Source organism: Gobio gobio (genome assembly GCF_949357685.1).
Source record: "Gobio gobio genome assembly, chromosome: 11".
Classification (NCBI taxonomy): domain Eukaryota; kingdom Metazoa; phylum Chordata; class Actinopteri; order Cypriniformes; family Gobionidae; genus Gobio; species Gobio gobio.
Window position 1 is genome coordinate 46,319,142 of NC_137104.1, and position 15,482 is coordinate 46,334,623.

Below are 15,482 nucleotides of genomic sequence, written 5' to 3' on the forward strand. Positions count from 1 at the left end.
ACCCCTGTCTTGTAACTTTTTTTTCTTTCATTATTTGTTCTACATTATGACTGACATTCTTTGTAGTGTTGTCAAATAAAAAATAACAATTCAAATAAAGATTTGCCCACAGATATTGAACGTGCATTTGTATTTGCGGTTTTATTTATTTATTTATTTTTGTGAAACTGCAGAAAATCCCACTATGCTTTAAAATCCAAATTAAAGTAGGCTTTATTTCTAGTAGCCTAGCCTATACTCTGTTCTAAAATAAACAGCTCGAACGGGGTAAGAAGTTAAATTGAAGTTAAATTATCACTTGAATTTGTGAATTATTTACAAAATAATAATGAAGATGATGCGGGAATCAAAATACTTCGTTTGTCCCACATCGTGAATGACATTAATTTTCTTGTGGACTGTTCTGTGACAGATCTAAGCAGTTGTTCTACCTGTTCACATTTGTACACCCACTTACACAATCCTGACAATCAGATCTAGGTACACAGAGATGCAAACGACGCTGGATTCCAAGCTGGGCAGTGTTATTTAAAGGCAATTAGAAAGTGAGTAAATGTTTTATTTATATTACATGTTTTCTATGCATTTCTTGAGATAGTTTAGTCCCTCGATGTATGTAGAATATGTTCGCGGTTGTAGGCTAGCCCGCAGGGCTGGTAATATGACATACTGGGCATTTTCTTTCCCCCGTGGGCCGACGCGCTTGGGCCCGATTTATTAAAAAAAGTTTTGCCACTGACTGGCCCATCATGCAGGGACAGCGACCCATTTTTGTTTCTGCTGCTCTACGAAGTGATGAACTGCACTTTGACTTCGAATTTTGTTTTATACAATCGTATGATATGGAAACATTACAGGTTCTGTGGTGAAAACAGCCGCGAGCATAATGACGATGCAAATATGAAAACGGCAAAAGCTTAGCTACACACAACTACAAACTTGTCACTCTAGCACAACCACAATTTAGGCTACCGTGCAGCTACTAACAGTGAAGAAATATTGTGTTTTGGAAGGAAATGTAGCCTATTAATTAAAAGTAGGCCTATATTACTATTATTACCTAGTCTACATTAAATATTGCGGAACAAAAATCACTTTTATAGAGGCTGTTTTCGTATTTTGTTTACAATAAGCCCTTCAGCTCAATAAACATAAAACCTTAATTCACCCTCGACTGAAAAAAGTAATAGAATTCATCTTTATTGATTACCTTTGTTGCCTTATAAGTATTATTATTAATTTAATACAAAGTTACATAATAGCCTACATTCGAACACTATTAGGCTACGTAAAAAAGACCAGCATATCCAAAAATGCGGGGTTGAATTAAAACAAAAAAAATTTGTTTAATTTAAATCAATGGTTCTATTGACACAAACATGGGTTTAAACAAACAATCTGTTTTTTTTAGAGTGGAATTCAGAACACTGCACAATAGGTTCATGAAACGGAAAGATAACAGCAGCTTTTTGTGTTCAATTGCTCAACTTTAATTGGTCATGATATCAACAATTAAAAAAACTAGTTCCACTTGAACAGACACAGCTGCTTTCTGATATGGTAATTGATATTGTTATTTAAGAATGTTGAATTACAACTTTGGTATAGAACTGCCATATAGCCGCGGTGCTGAATTCCGATTTCCGAACTCCCTGCTGCCAAATGATTAACCAACCCCGGTTGCCTAATATTAACCCCACCCCGATACTATAGCCTACAGGTAAGTCTATAGCCTACTTGTGCAAAAATATATCGTTGTGTGTGTGGGAGAGGGACAAAATACGCTTTCCACAAATCAGTGGTTTTTCAAACTGTGTAGGCCTAATGTAAGCCTAATACAAGATAAATATAATAATACTCTACAGGATACATAATTCCTTTCCTAAATGATAAAAGCAGCTATAGCTTTTTTACATGAAAAACCCGCTTTGTGTGAGAAAAATATCAGGCATATTAATTGTTATTTGTAAAATGTAATATCTAGGTTCATTTTTGGGTGAACTAACCCTTTAAGAAATGTAAAGTTTAAGTAAGTGCAGAACTTACAAAATTTTAAAATAAATTTTAATTGCTCTGAACTTGATATATTTGAGTAAGCTAATTCATACATTTAAACTTAAAGGGTAACTAAACCCTAATGCTGCGTTCACACCAAACGCGAATAGAGCGTCAAAATTATGGCAAGCCAAAGTGTTCATATATGGCAAGCCAAAGTGTTCAAATACACTTGGACGGGCGTCTGATTGCACACTGATACGTCAAAAGCCTGCGATTTGACAGCAAAACGCGCGTCCTCGACGCGTGATTTACCATAAAAACGCGCGTTTTTAACGTGCGCTTCAGGGTCACAGCGCGTTTTTATATCAAAGCGCGCATCCTTGACGCGTGATTTACCATAAAAACGTGCGTTTTAACGTGCGCTTTGGGGTCACAGCTAACACAGCTAACACACGTTCAATATCTGTGGGCGTTATTTAGATGGGTGGAGTTAAATATGTGTGGTGAAGCTTCTATATATAAAATATTTAGAACATAAATCTAAAAATCTAATTACATTATTTAGGCAATTGTAATTACAGTGTAAGTGGATTTTGATGGTAAGACGGATTTTGTTGATACTGATTTAATTCTTATAATAGCCATAGTGTATCGTGGTAAATAGTGTAATTAGCAGGGTACAGTAAAAAGTACAGTTGCCGTGAAAAGCAAATTAAAAAAGATTTCTGAAGGACCACGTGACACTGAAGAGTAGCTTTGGTCACAGAAAAAAAAAAACATTTTAAAATATACTCAAATAGAAAACAGTTATTTTAAATTGTAAAAATATTTCAAAATATTACTGTTTTTGCTGTATTTTGGATCAAATAAATGAAGCCTTTGGAGAGCAGAAGAGACTCTTTTAAAAACATTTAAAAATCTTACCGTCCAAATATATATATTGCATTCTACATGATAAAATATAAATATTTCACATTGATCTGATTCTGTAATTTTTTTTTGTTACTACTACAACAAACCATGTTTTACTACATTTATACAAGACAAGCAGAGAGAGTATAGAACACTGTAGATAAAAAATAGCTAGATAACGAATAATGTGTGCATATTAACAGCCTTGAATAATAACCATCATTTTATATTATTACCTTAACACGATTAAATGTTAATAAATCAAGTGTATCATCCGCAATCATGAATCAAAGATATGTTACCTAGGTGACGACGAGGATCACACTAGTCGCTTTGGGTAAGTTCCAGTATGAAACAGCGCGGGGCGAACAAAAAACAAATTATATGTTGTTCAGATGTTGTATTCCTTATCAATATATTGTTAACATTTTACAAAAGTCAAACTCAAATGCTATGCAGTTAAGGGGGTTTTGACCAGCGAATGTGTGCAAATGTGCAATTTTTCCGTCATTAAGTACGGCGCCGGCGTAAAGTTACATTTTTATCAGCAGGTTTCAAACTAGTTTGTTGTAGCTATAATAATGGGCAGTTGGGCACTCTGTCTTTCCGGTTGTAAAATAAAATACATTTGGCCAAAATCAAATTTTATAAAAGATGAAATGCTACTATGTATGCACAGGCTATTTAAGTGTAGGCAAGTCTACATATATGTATTGACTAGCTAGTCTCTACTTTTCAGTCTCAGGTGGTAGGCGGTAGTGGTGGTCCCACCACGTCTTAGTCAGACTCAAATTCAAATAAATATGAGCCTATAGACAAAGTGTTTGTTTAATACTTATTCAAACAACAAGATCTTTATTTACCCTTACAAAACTTCATCCAGCTGCGGTCTGCTGTGCGGCTGCTGCGGAACGTCAGTTCGTTCAGTCGAGAATGATAGAGGGGGCGGAGTTATGGTTAACTGACAGTTTGAGGATCGTCGAATAATATTTACTCAAGCTCTTTTTAAGAACTTTCATTGGCTAAATATTTGTAAAAAAGACAGATGTGAAGGGTGACCAATAGCATTGATTTATAAAAAAAAAAAAAAAAAAAAAAAAAAACGCCACCAATAAAAAAAGGGCACTTCGGCGTGGGCACAAAAAAGGGCATGTGCACTGCACAGGTTGAGCCCTACCTGTGCACGTGCCTGGTAATTAGGCTACTTAAAAAGATCGTCAACAATATGCAAATTGACTTTATAAGAGGTGTGCCCTAAAAAGTGAGTATGCAATTTGAGAACACCAAGGAAAGAGCACGTTATTTTGTCTGTTTGGATACTTCAAACACAAGTTTTCACTCCGATTTGACAGCAAAACGTGCGTCCTCGACGCGTGATTTACCATAAAAACGTGCGTTTTTAACGCGCGCTTTGGGGTCACGGGAAACGCGCGTCGGAAACTGAGGGGGGCCTTTCAAGGGAACTTGCGCTGCGTCACCACTTTGGGAACGCCCCTGCGTGATTGCGTCGTGAAGCACGTATGTCATCAGTCCAATAGAGAGACGGAACGTCATAGGCGGGTGACGTCATAGACCCGGAAACTATAAAGCACACCGGCAAACACATGCCGTTAGCTTCTGTTGCCTTCAACAAGCGCTCTCTGTCACTCTGTCCCTTGTCATTCTGTGTTGTGTCTGAGTTCAGACTTTTTTGTTTTCAAGTCACACTCACACTCACGTTTGTAGAGAGAAAAAAAGCTATGGCGAGCGAACAACAGTTCAGACAGTGTGTTCCTCCCTGCTCACGCTACATTACGAGCGGGGATACACACTTGATGTGTGTTGTTTGTCTGGGTGAGCAGCACGCGCAGTCGGCTCTCGAGGGTGCCGACTGCGAGCATTGTGAGGCGCTGCCTCTTCGCGTGCTGCGATCCTCCCGGGCGCTCTTCGAGGAGGGCGTCCCGGTTCGCGCTCCCACTGCTGCTGAGGCTCAGCGACGACTTATGTCGTGGGGTTTGCAAAAGGATCTGTCGGAGGGGATGGAGACGGGCCCCGCCCTATCTCATCCTTCACCCGGCAGATCCAGTGCCGCCTCTCTGGGTTCGGGAGCCCGCTCTGCGGATTCTCCCGCCCGGGGAGCGGCCGCGGTGTTACAGATATCTTCCTCCGAGGAGATCGATGTCTGTAGCATTGACGCAGGGGGTGAGGACTCGCCACTTCATTCCCCTGCTGGTGAGGAGCTGATGGATGTGCTGAGCAGAGCTGTGGCCAGATTACATATTGACTGGCCACCTGAACAACATGAGCGAGCTGCCGTAAAAAGCAGACTCGACGAGCGCTTTCTCCCCGCGCGCTCTGTTCAGCCTCCACGTAGGAGTCTGCCGTTTTTCCCGGACCTCCACACCGAGGTGTCGAGGTCTTGGAAGTGGCCCGTGTCTGCACGCATTTTCACCCCGCACACTTCCGTGTACAGCAATATCGCGGGGTTGAAAAGACACGGTTATGGTCAGATGCCCCGGGTTGAGCAGACGCTCGCGAGCCATCTCTCACAGAGTCTGCGTCTGCCATAAAGGCTCCGACTTTGCCCACAAAACCGCTAAAAGTGACATTATCTTTTGTGGGCAAAGCGTACTCGGCAGCAGGTCAGGCCGCTGCGTGTCTGCACACTATGTCAATCGTGCAGGCATACCAGGCTGATCTGCTGCGAGATCTGGGTGAGAGCCACGAGATCGGAGTTGATACCATCAACGAACTCCGATCTACAGCTGATCTCGCTCTCCGTGCCACCAAGGAGACGGCCCGATGCGTTGGCCGTTCAATGGCAGCCCTGGTGGCCACGGAGAGGCACTTGTGGCTCAATCTTACGGAGATTAAGGAACGTGATAAAAGCTTTTTGCTTGATGCGCCGCTGTCTCCGGGAGGCCTGTTCGGTGACGCTGTCACCACTGTTACCGACAGGTTCCTGGAGGCAAAGAAACAGGCGGCGGCGCTCAAGCAGTTCCTTCCCGATAGGGCCCCAGGTCTCGTCTGCTGCTGGGCGGGAGCAGCAGACCCCGAGTACAAGCTCCTCCCATAGGGTGCAGCAGAAAGTGAGTGTCGCAACTCGTACACCCCCTCAGAAAGGGTCGTCGGGTGCGCGGCGCTCACAGCCTTCCGAGGATGGCCCGCACCCTCTTCGGAGGGAAACTATGCCGTCGAGTCAGTCGTTCCCTGCCGGTTCGCCGCTTCAGGGCGCTGCACTCGCGGTGCAGAGTACATCAGAGGCCAGAGACCCTTAGTAGATTTTGTGTCAGAGTGGGAGAATCTGCCTCACATATCTTGTTGGGTCCTGCGATGTGGAAGATTGGGGTACGCTATCCCCCCCCCCCCCCCCCCCCCCCCAGACAGGGAGTCAGGCTTTTACAGCCGGTACTTCATAGTGCCAAAGAAGGATGGAGGGCTGCGCCCCATCTTGGATCTTCGCGTCCTGAACAGAGCCGTGGCAAAACTCAAGTTCAGGATGCTTACACTCAAACAGATCGTGTCTCAGATCAGGTCCGAGGACTGGTTTGTCACGATAGATCTCAAAGATGCATGTTTTCATATATCCATCCTTCCGCAGCACAGGAAGTTCCTGAGGTTCGCTTTCAGGGGAGAAGCGTACCAATATCGGGTGCTTCCTTTCGGTCTAGCCCTTTCACCCTGCACGTTCACAAAGTGTGTGGACGCTGCTCTGGTCCCCTTACGCTTACAGGGGATCCGCATTCTCAATTACATCGACGACTGGCTGATACTGGTGCAGTCAGCGCGTCTCGCGGTTCAGCATCGAGATGTTGTTCTCGCCCATATGAGGAGGTTGGGGCTGAAGCTCAACTCCAAGAAGAGTGTTCTTTCTCCTGTGCAAAAGATCACTTATCTCGGTGTGAGTTGGGATTCGGTCTCTATGCAGGCTCGTCTGTCAGAGCCTCGCGTAGGGTCGATCCTCTCAGCCGTGAAAGGGGTGAAGCTAGACCAGCCGCTCACTGTAAAACAGTTTCAGAGACTGTTAGGTCTGATGGCAGCCGCATCCAACGTGATTCCTTCGGGCCTGCTGTTCATGAGACCGTTACAGTGGTGGCTCAAGACCAGGGGCTTTTCCCCGAGGTGAAACCCCTTTCGCGTAATCAGGGCAACGCGGCGGTGTCTCCGCACCTTGGTTATGTGGAAGGACCCTTGGTTCCTGACCCAGGGCCCGTCCCTGGGGGCACCGTGTCAGCGTGCGTCTCTGACCACGGATGCCTCCCTGACGGGCTGGGGGGCGACCATGAGTCTGTGGCAGGAACACCAGCGTTCGTGGCACATAAATTGCCTGGAAATGTTGGCGGTGTTTCAGGCCCTGAAACACTTCCTGCCACATCTCAGGGGCCATCATGTGCTTGTTCGCACAGACAGCACATCGGTGGTCTCCTACATCAACCATCAGGGGGGTTTGAGGTCCCGTCACTTATACAAGTTGGCGCGCCTTATTCTCCTCTGGGCCCAGGGAAAGCTGCTGTCAGTCAGGGCAATGTACATTCCAGGGCGGTTGAATGTGGAAGCAGACGCCCTGTCGAGGCAGGGGCCGTGGCCCGGGGAGTGGAGGCTTCACACAGAGGTAGTGGAGCTCCTTTGGGAGAAGTTCGGCAGGGCTCAAGTGGACCTGTTCGCCACTCACGACAATTCGCATTGTCATCTGTGGTTCTCCCTGTCACCCCCAGCTCCTCTCGGACTGGACGCGATGGTACAGGAGTGGCCGAGGCTGCCCCTGTACACTTTTCCCCCGATTGCTCTGCTTCCGGGAGTTCTAGAGAGAGTGCGTCGGGACGGGGCCCATCTTCTGCTAGTAGCCCCGTTCTGGCCGGGCCGGGTATGGTTCTCGGACCTAGTGTCTCTCCTTCACGGCTCTCCCCTGGAGATTCCTATCAGGAGGGACCTTCTCTCTCAGGCGGGCGGAATCTTCGTACACCCCCGCCCGGAGTTGTGGAAACTGTGGGCTTGGCCTCTGAGGGGGCCCAACTCATAAGTTCCGGTCTCTCAACCGAGGTTGATGAGACCATTCTTCACTCCAGAGCTCCCTCTACGAGGAAACTTTACTTTCTAAAGTGGAGACTCTTCACCTTATGGTGTTGAGATCGCCTGCGGGATCCAGTTAACTGCCCTGCGAGCGTGGTGCTGGAGTTCCTGCAGGAGAGATTCTCTGCTGGGTTAGCTCCCTCCACACTGAAGGTGTACGTGGTGGCCATAGCAGCTTACCACACTCCTTTGAGTGGAGTTTCTTTAGGGCGACAACCGCTAGTAACCCGTTTCCTCCATGGAACTTTGAGACTGAGACCTGTGACACGCACCAGGGTGCCGACCTGGGACTTATCCATCGTCCTTCAAGGCCTGTCCGAGGCTCCCTTCGAGCCGCTCGAGGATGTTCCTGAGAAGTTTCTCACTTTAAAGACCTTATTTCTCCTTGCTATATCTTCCCTTAAAAGAATAGGGGACTTGCAAGCCCTCTCTGTTGCACCCTCGTGCTTGGAGTTTTCCCCGGGCATGGCTAAGGCCTTTCTCTCTCCGAGGCCCGGGTATATTCCTAAGGTCCTCACTAACCCAGTGAGACCTATTGTTCTCCAGGCCTTCTGTCCTCCTCCCTTCACGACGTCAGACCAGGAAAAATTTAATCTGCTTTGTCCTGTTCGCGCACTAGACGCTTATGTCCACAGAGCTGCACTGTGGAGGAAAACTGATCAACTGTTTGTCTGTTACGGGCCTCCCTCGAGAGGAGGTCCAGTTTCAAAGCAGAGAATGAGCAAGTGGGTGGTTGAGGCTATCTCACTTGCTTATGTGGCAGCCGGACAGCCCTCCCCTCTAGCTGTTCGTTCCCACTCCACTAGGAGTATGGCTGCCTCTCAAGCTCTTTTAGCAGGGGCCTCCCTGCAGGAAGTTTGTGATGTGGCGGGGTGGTCCTCGCCGCATACGTTCATCAGATTCTATTAACTTGATGTCAATGCTACTCCGGGGTCTCGGGTGCTCGCCTCTTAACTCGTGCCACAGACGGGCATTCAGACTCGCATGGGGACGTGGGTATTCTCGTTCCCAAAGCGGTGACGCAGCGCGAGTTCCCTTGAAAGGGAACGTCTCGGTTACGACTGTAACCTTAGTTCCCTGAATAGGGAACGAGACGCTGCGTCACCCTACCATGCTCCTCGCATGCCCGCAAGCGCCTTGTTTCAGGCCTTCTTCAGAAGCTAACGGCGTGTGTTTGCCGGTGTGCTTTATAGTTTCCGGGTCTATGACGTCACCCGCCTATGACGTTCCGTCTCTCTATTGGACTGATGACATACGTGCTTCACGACGCCATCACGCAGGGGCGTTCCCAAAGCGGTGACGCAGCGTCTCGTTCCCTATTCAGGGAACTAAGGTTACAGTCGTAACCGAGACGTTTTCTGTGACCCCAAATTTTTTATGGTAAATCACGCGTTGAGGACGCACGTTTTGCTGTCAAATCGCACGCTTTTGACGTGTCAGTGTGCAATCAGACGCCCGTCCAAGCGTATATGAACACGTAGGCTTGCCATACCGCGGGACCTCCAGACGCGCGTCAACGCGCCTTTCCATTGACTTAACATTGAAATCACTCGCGCCAGACGCTCTATTCGCGTTTGGTGTGAACGCAGCATAAAGCAACTTTTTTTAGTTAATGATCTGCAAGAAGTAAATGTTTTGACATTTGGCTATATTGTTTTAACTCTTTAATAGGCTATATGGTGTAAAAACGTCTGAGTGCTGAACGGTGGCAACTGCAATTGAATTTTCCTATTGGACGTTTTTTGCCATTGTGATGTATGTTGGCTCTTCCAACAGCTCACTACCCACGCCCCTGGCACGAGCTCACCACGCCCTAATCAATCCGTCACTGCGGGTCTCAGTTGCACCTCCCCCGCTCAGCCCCGCTCTCGGTTCGTCCCCTCTGTCTCCACTGGGCTCTGCCCACTTTTCCAGCATTTTTCAAATATTGCCAGTGGGTGGAGTTAGGCTCTGATCAGGGGTTGAGATACCCTTATCATGTAATCTCACATTTTTAGTAATGGAAACTTGACTCAATAAATGCCTTGTTTCGATAAATGCCACCTTGCTAATTTGGTGCCATTAGCATAGCATAGTACTTGCTGAATGAGTACAGCAATATAATACATTTCAAATATATATGTTCTCAAACTAAGCTCAGGCTCTACTCGTCACCAAAAACCCAACATAACAGAAACTTATCTAAACTAGCATTACAAAACATTAAACTACTAAATCTCCCACTTAACATTAATCTTGCACAAAAAAACCACAATAAAACAGTTCATTTTGGCATTTGTGTCACTTTTGAGTGTCGTGGCAAAGCATGCTGGAAAATAGAAATCCCAGCCCAGGGTTTTGACCTTTTTTTTACCCACTTGCGTAAAATTAAACATATTCATTTTATATTTGGTGTGACTGGGTAATTGTGAACCACTTTTTTTGTTGAGACTACACCACTGGCCGACACCAAATCCTAAACCTACCTTTAGGCCTACTGGTGTCAGAATTCGGCACAACACCTGTTCACACTGAATGAGTTTTTACTGTTAAATGTGAGACGCAGGTCATTAGAATGGAAGTTTTCTTAAAAGTAGAATTAGACATCATTATTACATTAAAGAACAATGGAAAAGTAGCGCACTGGAGTAGAAAAAATGCATTTTATGCCTCACTCAAACCCTTTATAATACCTTTCATTAATAATTTTTTTATTGTCCTTAATTGCTCAGGTTCTTTCAGCTGGTCTCATGTTAAGGTGAAGAAAGGGACCAGAGGAATCACCTAAACCTCAATCTAAACCAACCCAACATCAGAGAATAGAAGCCCTTCAGCATTCAAAATGTGGCCTTGTAAACGCACGATGGTCGTCTTCGTGGTCCTGTTGAGTGCCATCATCAGTACTGTGACCATAAATAAAGTTCCTTATGATCAGTTCAAACATTTGATGAACAATAGCATGGTGGAGCAGTTGTTTCATGAAGAACCCTGTGCCTGTATGGAGAAGTGCTTGGCTGCAAGTGACGACGAGTGGTTTACAGAACACTTCAGACAAGATGTCCCACCACTGCTCTCTCTCAATAACAGCGTTCTTCCTGACAACATCTATGCCTGGTGGCAGGTATTCAGTTCTGTCCTTATTGTTAAAAATGTGTCTCTAATGCCGAGTTCACACTACACGATTTTCAAAGTCATCGAATTCCTGTTCTTTTGACAATGCATGACTATCTGGGGTAGCATTCAGTCGCTGATGTGGGCACATTGCATGCTGGATTGGCGACATGGGGTTTCACATTGCAAGTTTTTACTCGGCGACATCTCTGTCTCGTCCGCAAACTATGTTTCACAACCAAACACACGCAAGATTTGATAAGGAAATAACGCGAGATCACGTGTGTGAGAGTTCTCACGCAAGACTGTAATTGAACTGTTAATTGTTATTAAAAATGATAGCCCGCAAAAGGGTTGTGATCCAAATTGTCTGTGCGCTGAATTGCAGCAAAAAAGAGAAAAAGAAAAAAAAGATGGGTACTATTACTGTAAGACCTATCGTACTGCAAGCCTTCTGTCCTCCTCCCTTTTGGACGTCAGACCAGGAGAAACTGAATCTGCTTTGCCCGGTGAGGGCCCTAGATGCTTATGTCCACAGAGCTTCCCTGTAGAGGAAATCTGAACAGCTGTTCATTTGCTTTGGGTCACATAGAAAGGGGTACCCTGCATCTAAGCAGAGGATGAGCAAGTGGGTGGCTGAGGCCATCTCGCTTGCTTATGAGTCGGCCAGACATCCTCCTCCTTTGGCTGTCCAGGTGCATTCACCTAGGAATATGGCTGCCTCTAAAGTGCTACTGTCAGGTAGCTTTGATGCGGCAGGCTGGTCTTCGGCGCATACATTTATGAGGTTATATGAACTTGACCTCCAGGTGATCGCTTCTCAGTGTGTGCAATGACTTCACACGGACGGGCACTGCGTATGGCGACGTTGGTATAGTGTTCCCGCAGCATTTCGACGCAGCACGAGTTCCCATGAAAGGGAACGTCTCGGTCGTAACCTTATGTAACCTATGTTCCCTGAAAAGGGAACGAGACGCTGTGTCGCCCTGCCATACTCCCAGCAGGGAGTGCTTTATAGTTTCCTGGTCGGAGACGTCACCTATGACGTTCCATCACGCCATTGGACTGATTCCATATGTGCTTCACGACGCAATCACGCAGAGGCGTTCCCGCAGTGTTTTGACGCAGCGTCTCGTTCCCTCTTCAGAGAAAGCACATTACATATAAGTCTATAACTAAGTACATCTCATAAGCTTGAAGTATTTCAAATCATTTAATATTTTAGAAGGATAAATATTGATCAAAACTTGATTATAAATCACTCATTAGGATATATACAATATTGACAAAAGTTTTGGGACGCCTGTCTTTACATGTACATGCATTTTAATGTAATCCGTAGGGTTTAATATGGAGTTGGCCCACACTTTGCAGCTATAACAGCTTCAACTGAGAAGGCTTTCCTCAAGGTTTAGGAGTGTGTTTATGGAAATTTTTGACCATTCTTCTAAAAGCGCATTTGTGAGGTCAGGCACTGATATTGGACGAAAAGGCCTGGCTCGCAGTCTCTACTCTAATTCATCCCAAAGTTCAGGTTGAGGTCAGGACTCTGTGCAGGACAGTCAAGTTCCTCCACACCAAACTCGCTCATCCATGTCTTTATGGACCTTGCTTTGTGCACTGGTGCGCAGTCATGTTGGGACAGGATGGGGCATCCCCAAACTGTTTCCACAAAGATGGGAGCATGATATTGTCCAAAATGTCTTGGTATGCTGAAGCATTAAGAGTTCCTTTCACTGGAGCTAAGGGGCCAAGCCCAACCCCTGAGAAAATGTCACAAAATGACAATTTACTAAACCAACTAACAACAAAAGCAATGAAAAAACAGTGTAAATACAGCTACAAAAACAGCTACAAAAACAGTATCAGAAAAGCTTTACTTAATTTTATAACGTTTCATTCTACAAGCTTGAATTGAGTACTAATATAGAATTGACTTAGTGTTATAATTCTTGCCTGAACTAACTTTTTCATGTATAAATTATATTAGTTTTTTTCTGTAGTATTTACTTCACCATAGAATAATTTTTATCATTGTGTGGCATAATCCCATGTTTCTTATTATTATTAAACCCATCCATTTTTCAACATCCATTTTTCGGTCAGCATATCCAGAATGGGACAATTATAAGTAAAAAGAAATCAGTTAAATTCAATGAAAATATAACATTTCAGGACTAGTTTCAATACTGCCAATTAACAGAAGTAATTAGAAAAGCAGATGTAATGTAATACTAAAATTCAACTGATCCGATACAAACTGCTAAACTTTACCAAATGGGATTGTAATGAGGTTCGTAGTTATGGGAAGAAGGAGGCGGGAACAGGCGAATGTTAAAAAAAACTTTAATCAAATAAACAAATAAACTGAAAGTAAAAGTGGCAGCCCCTTACGGACGACTGCCGCACACACACATAACAAAACGTAAACAAAGCACAACATAAACTCCAGGCCTGGTCCTCTCTTGTCCTTCACTTTTGTCGCTCCTCCCTTTATGCATCCGAGCTCCTTCGTTGTCACGGCCCCGCTGCCATCAGCCTCGCTGCTTGCCACAGGGATATATAGACAACTACCAATGTACACACTGTCCAGTATACAATGATGATCCTTTCTATGCCTTTTGTGACAGCCAATACATTTAACACTTTTGGTCGGAGGTTGTGACAAATGGGAATGGAGAAAATTAAGACAGTAACTGACGAATGGGGGCTCTCAGGCGTGACTCCCATTCGTCAGTCACTGACGTAACACGGAGTCTTTATCTGGTGAAGTAAACTCATTGCACTAAAAAAACTTACTTAACTGGAAAGACAGAACAAAGCTATTAGTAAACCGTCTCGGTTACGTATGGTAACCCTCGTTCCCTGAAGGAGGGAACGGAGACGTACGTCGGACGTACCGACGAATTGGGATCACTTCTGGGAGCCCCTATCAGCTTCGAGCTATCTAGAACCGGCCAATGAACAATTGGCGTGCGAGATTTGCATCTCGCGCTCCGCCCCGCGCCGCGGGTATAAACAGGAAGCGAGAGCGAATGCACGCTGTTTTTCACTGAGGAGCCACACGTAGTGGCTCGACCTGCAGTGATGGTACAGCAACTGTGGCGACGGGACGTACGTCTCCGTTCCCTCCTTCAGGGAACGAGGGTTACCATACGTAACCGAGACGTTCCCATTCAGTCGGTCACGTTCGACGTACGTCGGACGTACCGACGAATTGGGATCCCCTATGGAAAACGCCATAGTTACTACCACTTCCAGCGCCCAGCGATGAGCCCCACGGACCCCGATCTGATGCGGGCGGGTAGGTTCACGCAGGGAGAGTCCAAGCTGCTGTTCCGCAAGACCCATTCAGCTGACTGTATTGGATAACGCTGGGAAAGCGTGCCTGTGAGGGCAGCTGCGGAAGCCACATCATGCCCAGAGGGAGTTAACATGTGGAGAATACACGTATGGGCTGGCCGTGGGCAGCACAACATACGGAAGTCCCAGGGGTGGCCCCGGCCAATTAGGAGGGAGACAACACGTACCTGGGACGGCAGAGGAACTCTGCCGAGGGAAAGACACGGGCTCGCCGTAGGGAGCCGTACCGTGGAAGAATACACATATGGGACCGCCGTGGGGGTCACTACATACGGAACCCAGCCTAACACAAGTTCCACCAATGCATACGAGTGTTAGACCTGGCGTCGAACGCTCCGCCACGTCCGACTGCCGCGGGTTGCAGAGGACTCAACAGGGTTCGCCGTTCCGGGGAACTCGACTGGAGCAGAATAAGCGCATGCATCCGTCTACCATAGGGGAGGGAATGGCGCAGCAAGCCGACACTAGAACAGGCATTTCGGTGTTACTGACTATGGGAAGTGAGCACACAGGAAGATACCGGCTCTACACGGAGGCTATAGAATCTAGCGAACGTGTTAGGTGTCGCCCAGCCCGCAGCTCTACAAATATCTGTCAGCGAGGCGCCACGAGCCAACGCCCAGGAAGAGGCAACACCCCTAGTGGAGTGGGCTCTTAACCCGAGCGGGCAGGGCACGTCTTGGGACTGATAAGCCAAGACGATGGCATCCACTATCCAGTGGGCCATCCTCTGCTTGGAGACAGCCTTTCCCTTCTGCTGTCCTCCGTAACAGACGAAGAGCTGCTCTGAGGTCCTGAAGCTTTGCGTTCTGTCCACGTAAGTCCAGAGAGCACGGACGGGACAGAGAAAAGCTAGGGCTGGGTCTGCCTCCTCCGAAGGCAGCGTTTGCAGGCTCACCACTTGGTCCCGGAAGGGAGTAGCGGGAACCTTGGGCACGTATCCAGGCCGGGGTCTCATGATCACATGAGAGTTACCGGGCCCGAATTCCAGGCACGATTCGTCGACCGAAAATGCCTGCAGGTCCCCTACCCTCTTGATGGAGGCCAACGCAATCAGGAGTATAGTCTTT

The 15,482-nt window shown here is 46.4% G+C and overlaps 1 protein-coding gene across 1 annotated transcript in view; it reads left to right on the top strand.

Moving 5' to 3' along the window:
* The first annotated feature begins 443 nt into the window (after positions 1-443).
* LOC307133936 (CMP-N-acetylneuraminate-beta-galactosamide-alpha-2,3-sialyltransferase 2-like) overlaps positions 444-15,482 on the top strand; it is a 46,179-nt gene continuing 31,140 nt past the window's right edge. Inside the window, exons 1-2 of the mRNA XM_079829326.1 lie at positions 444-545; positions 10,671-11,059. Coding sequence (XP_079685452.1) covers positions 10,781-11,059 — 279 coding nt within the window. The 5' untranslated portion in view covers positions 444-545; positions 10,671-10,780. The remainder of the gene's footprint in view (positions 546-10,670; positions 11,060-15,482) is intronic.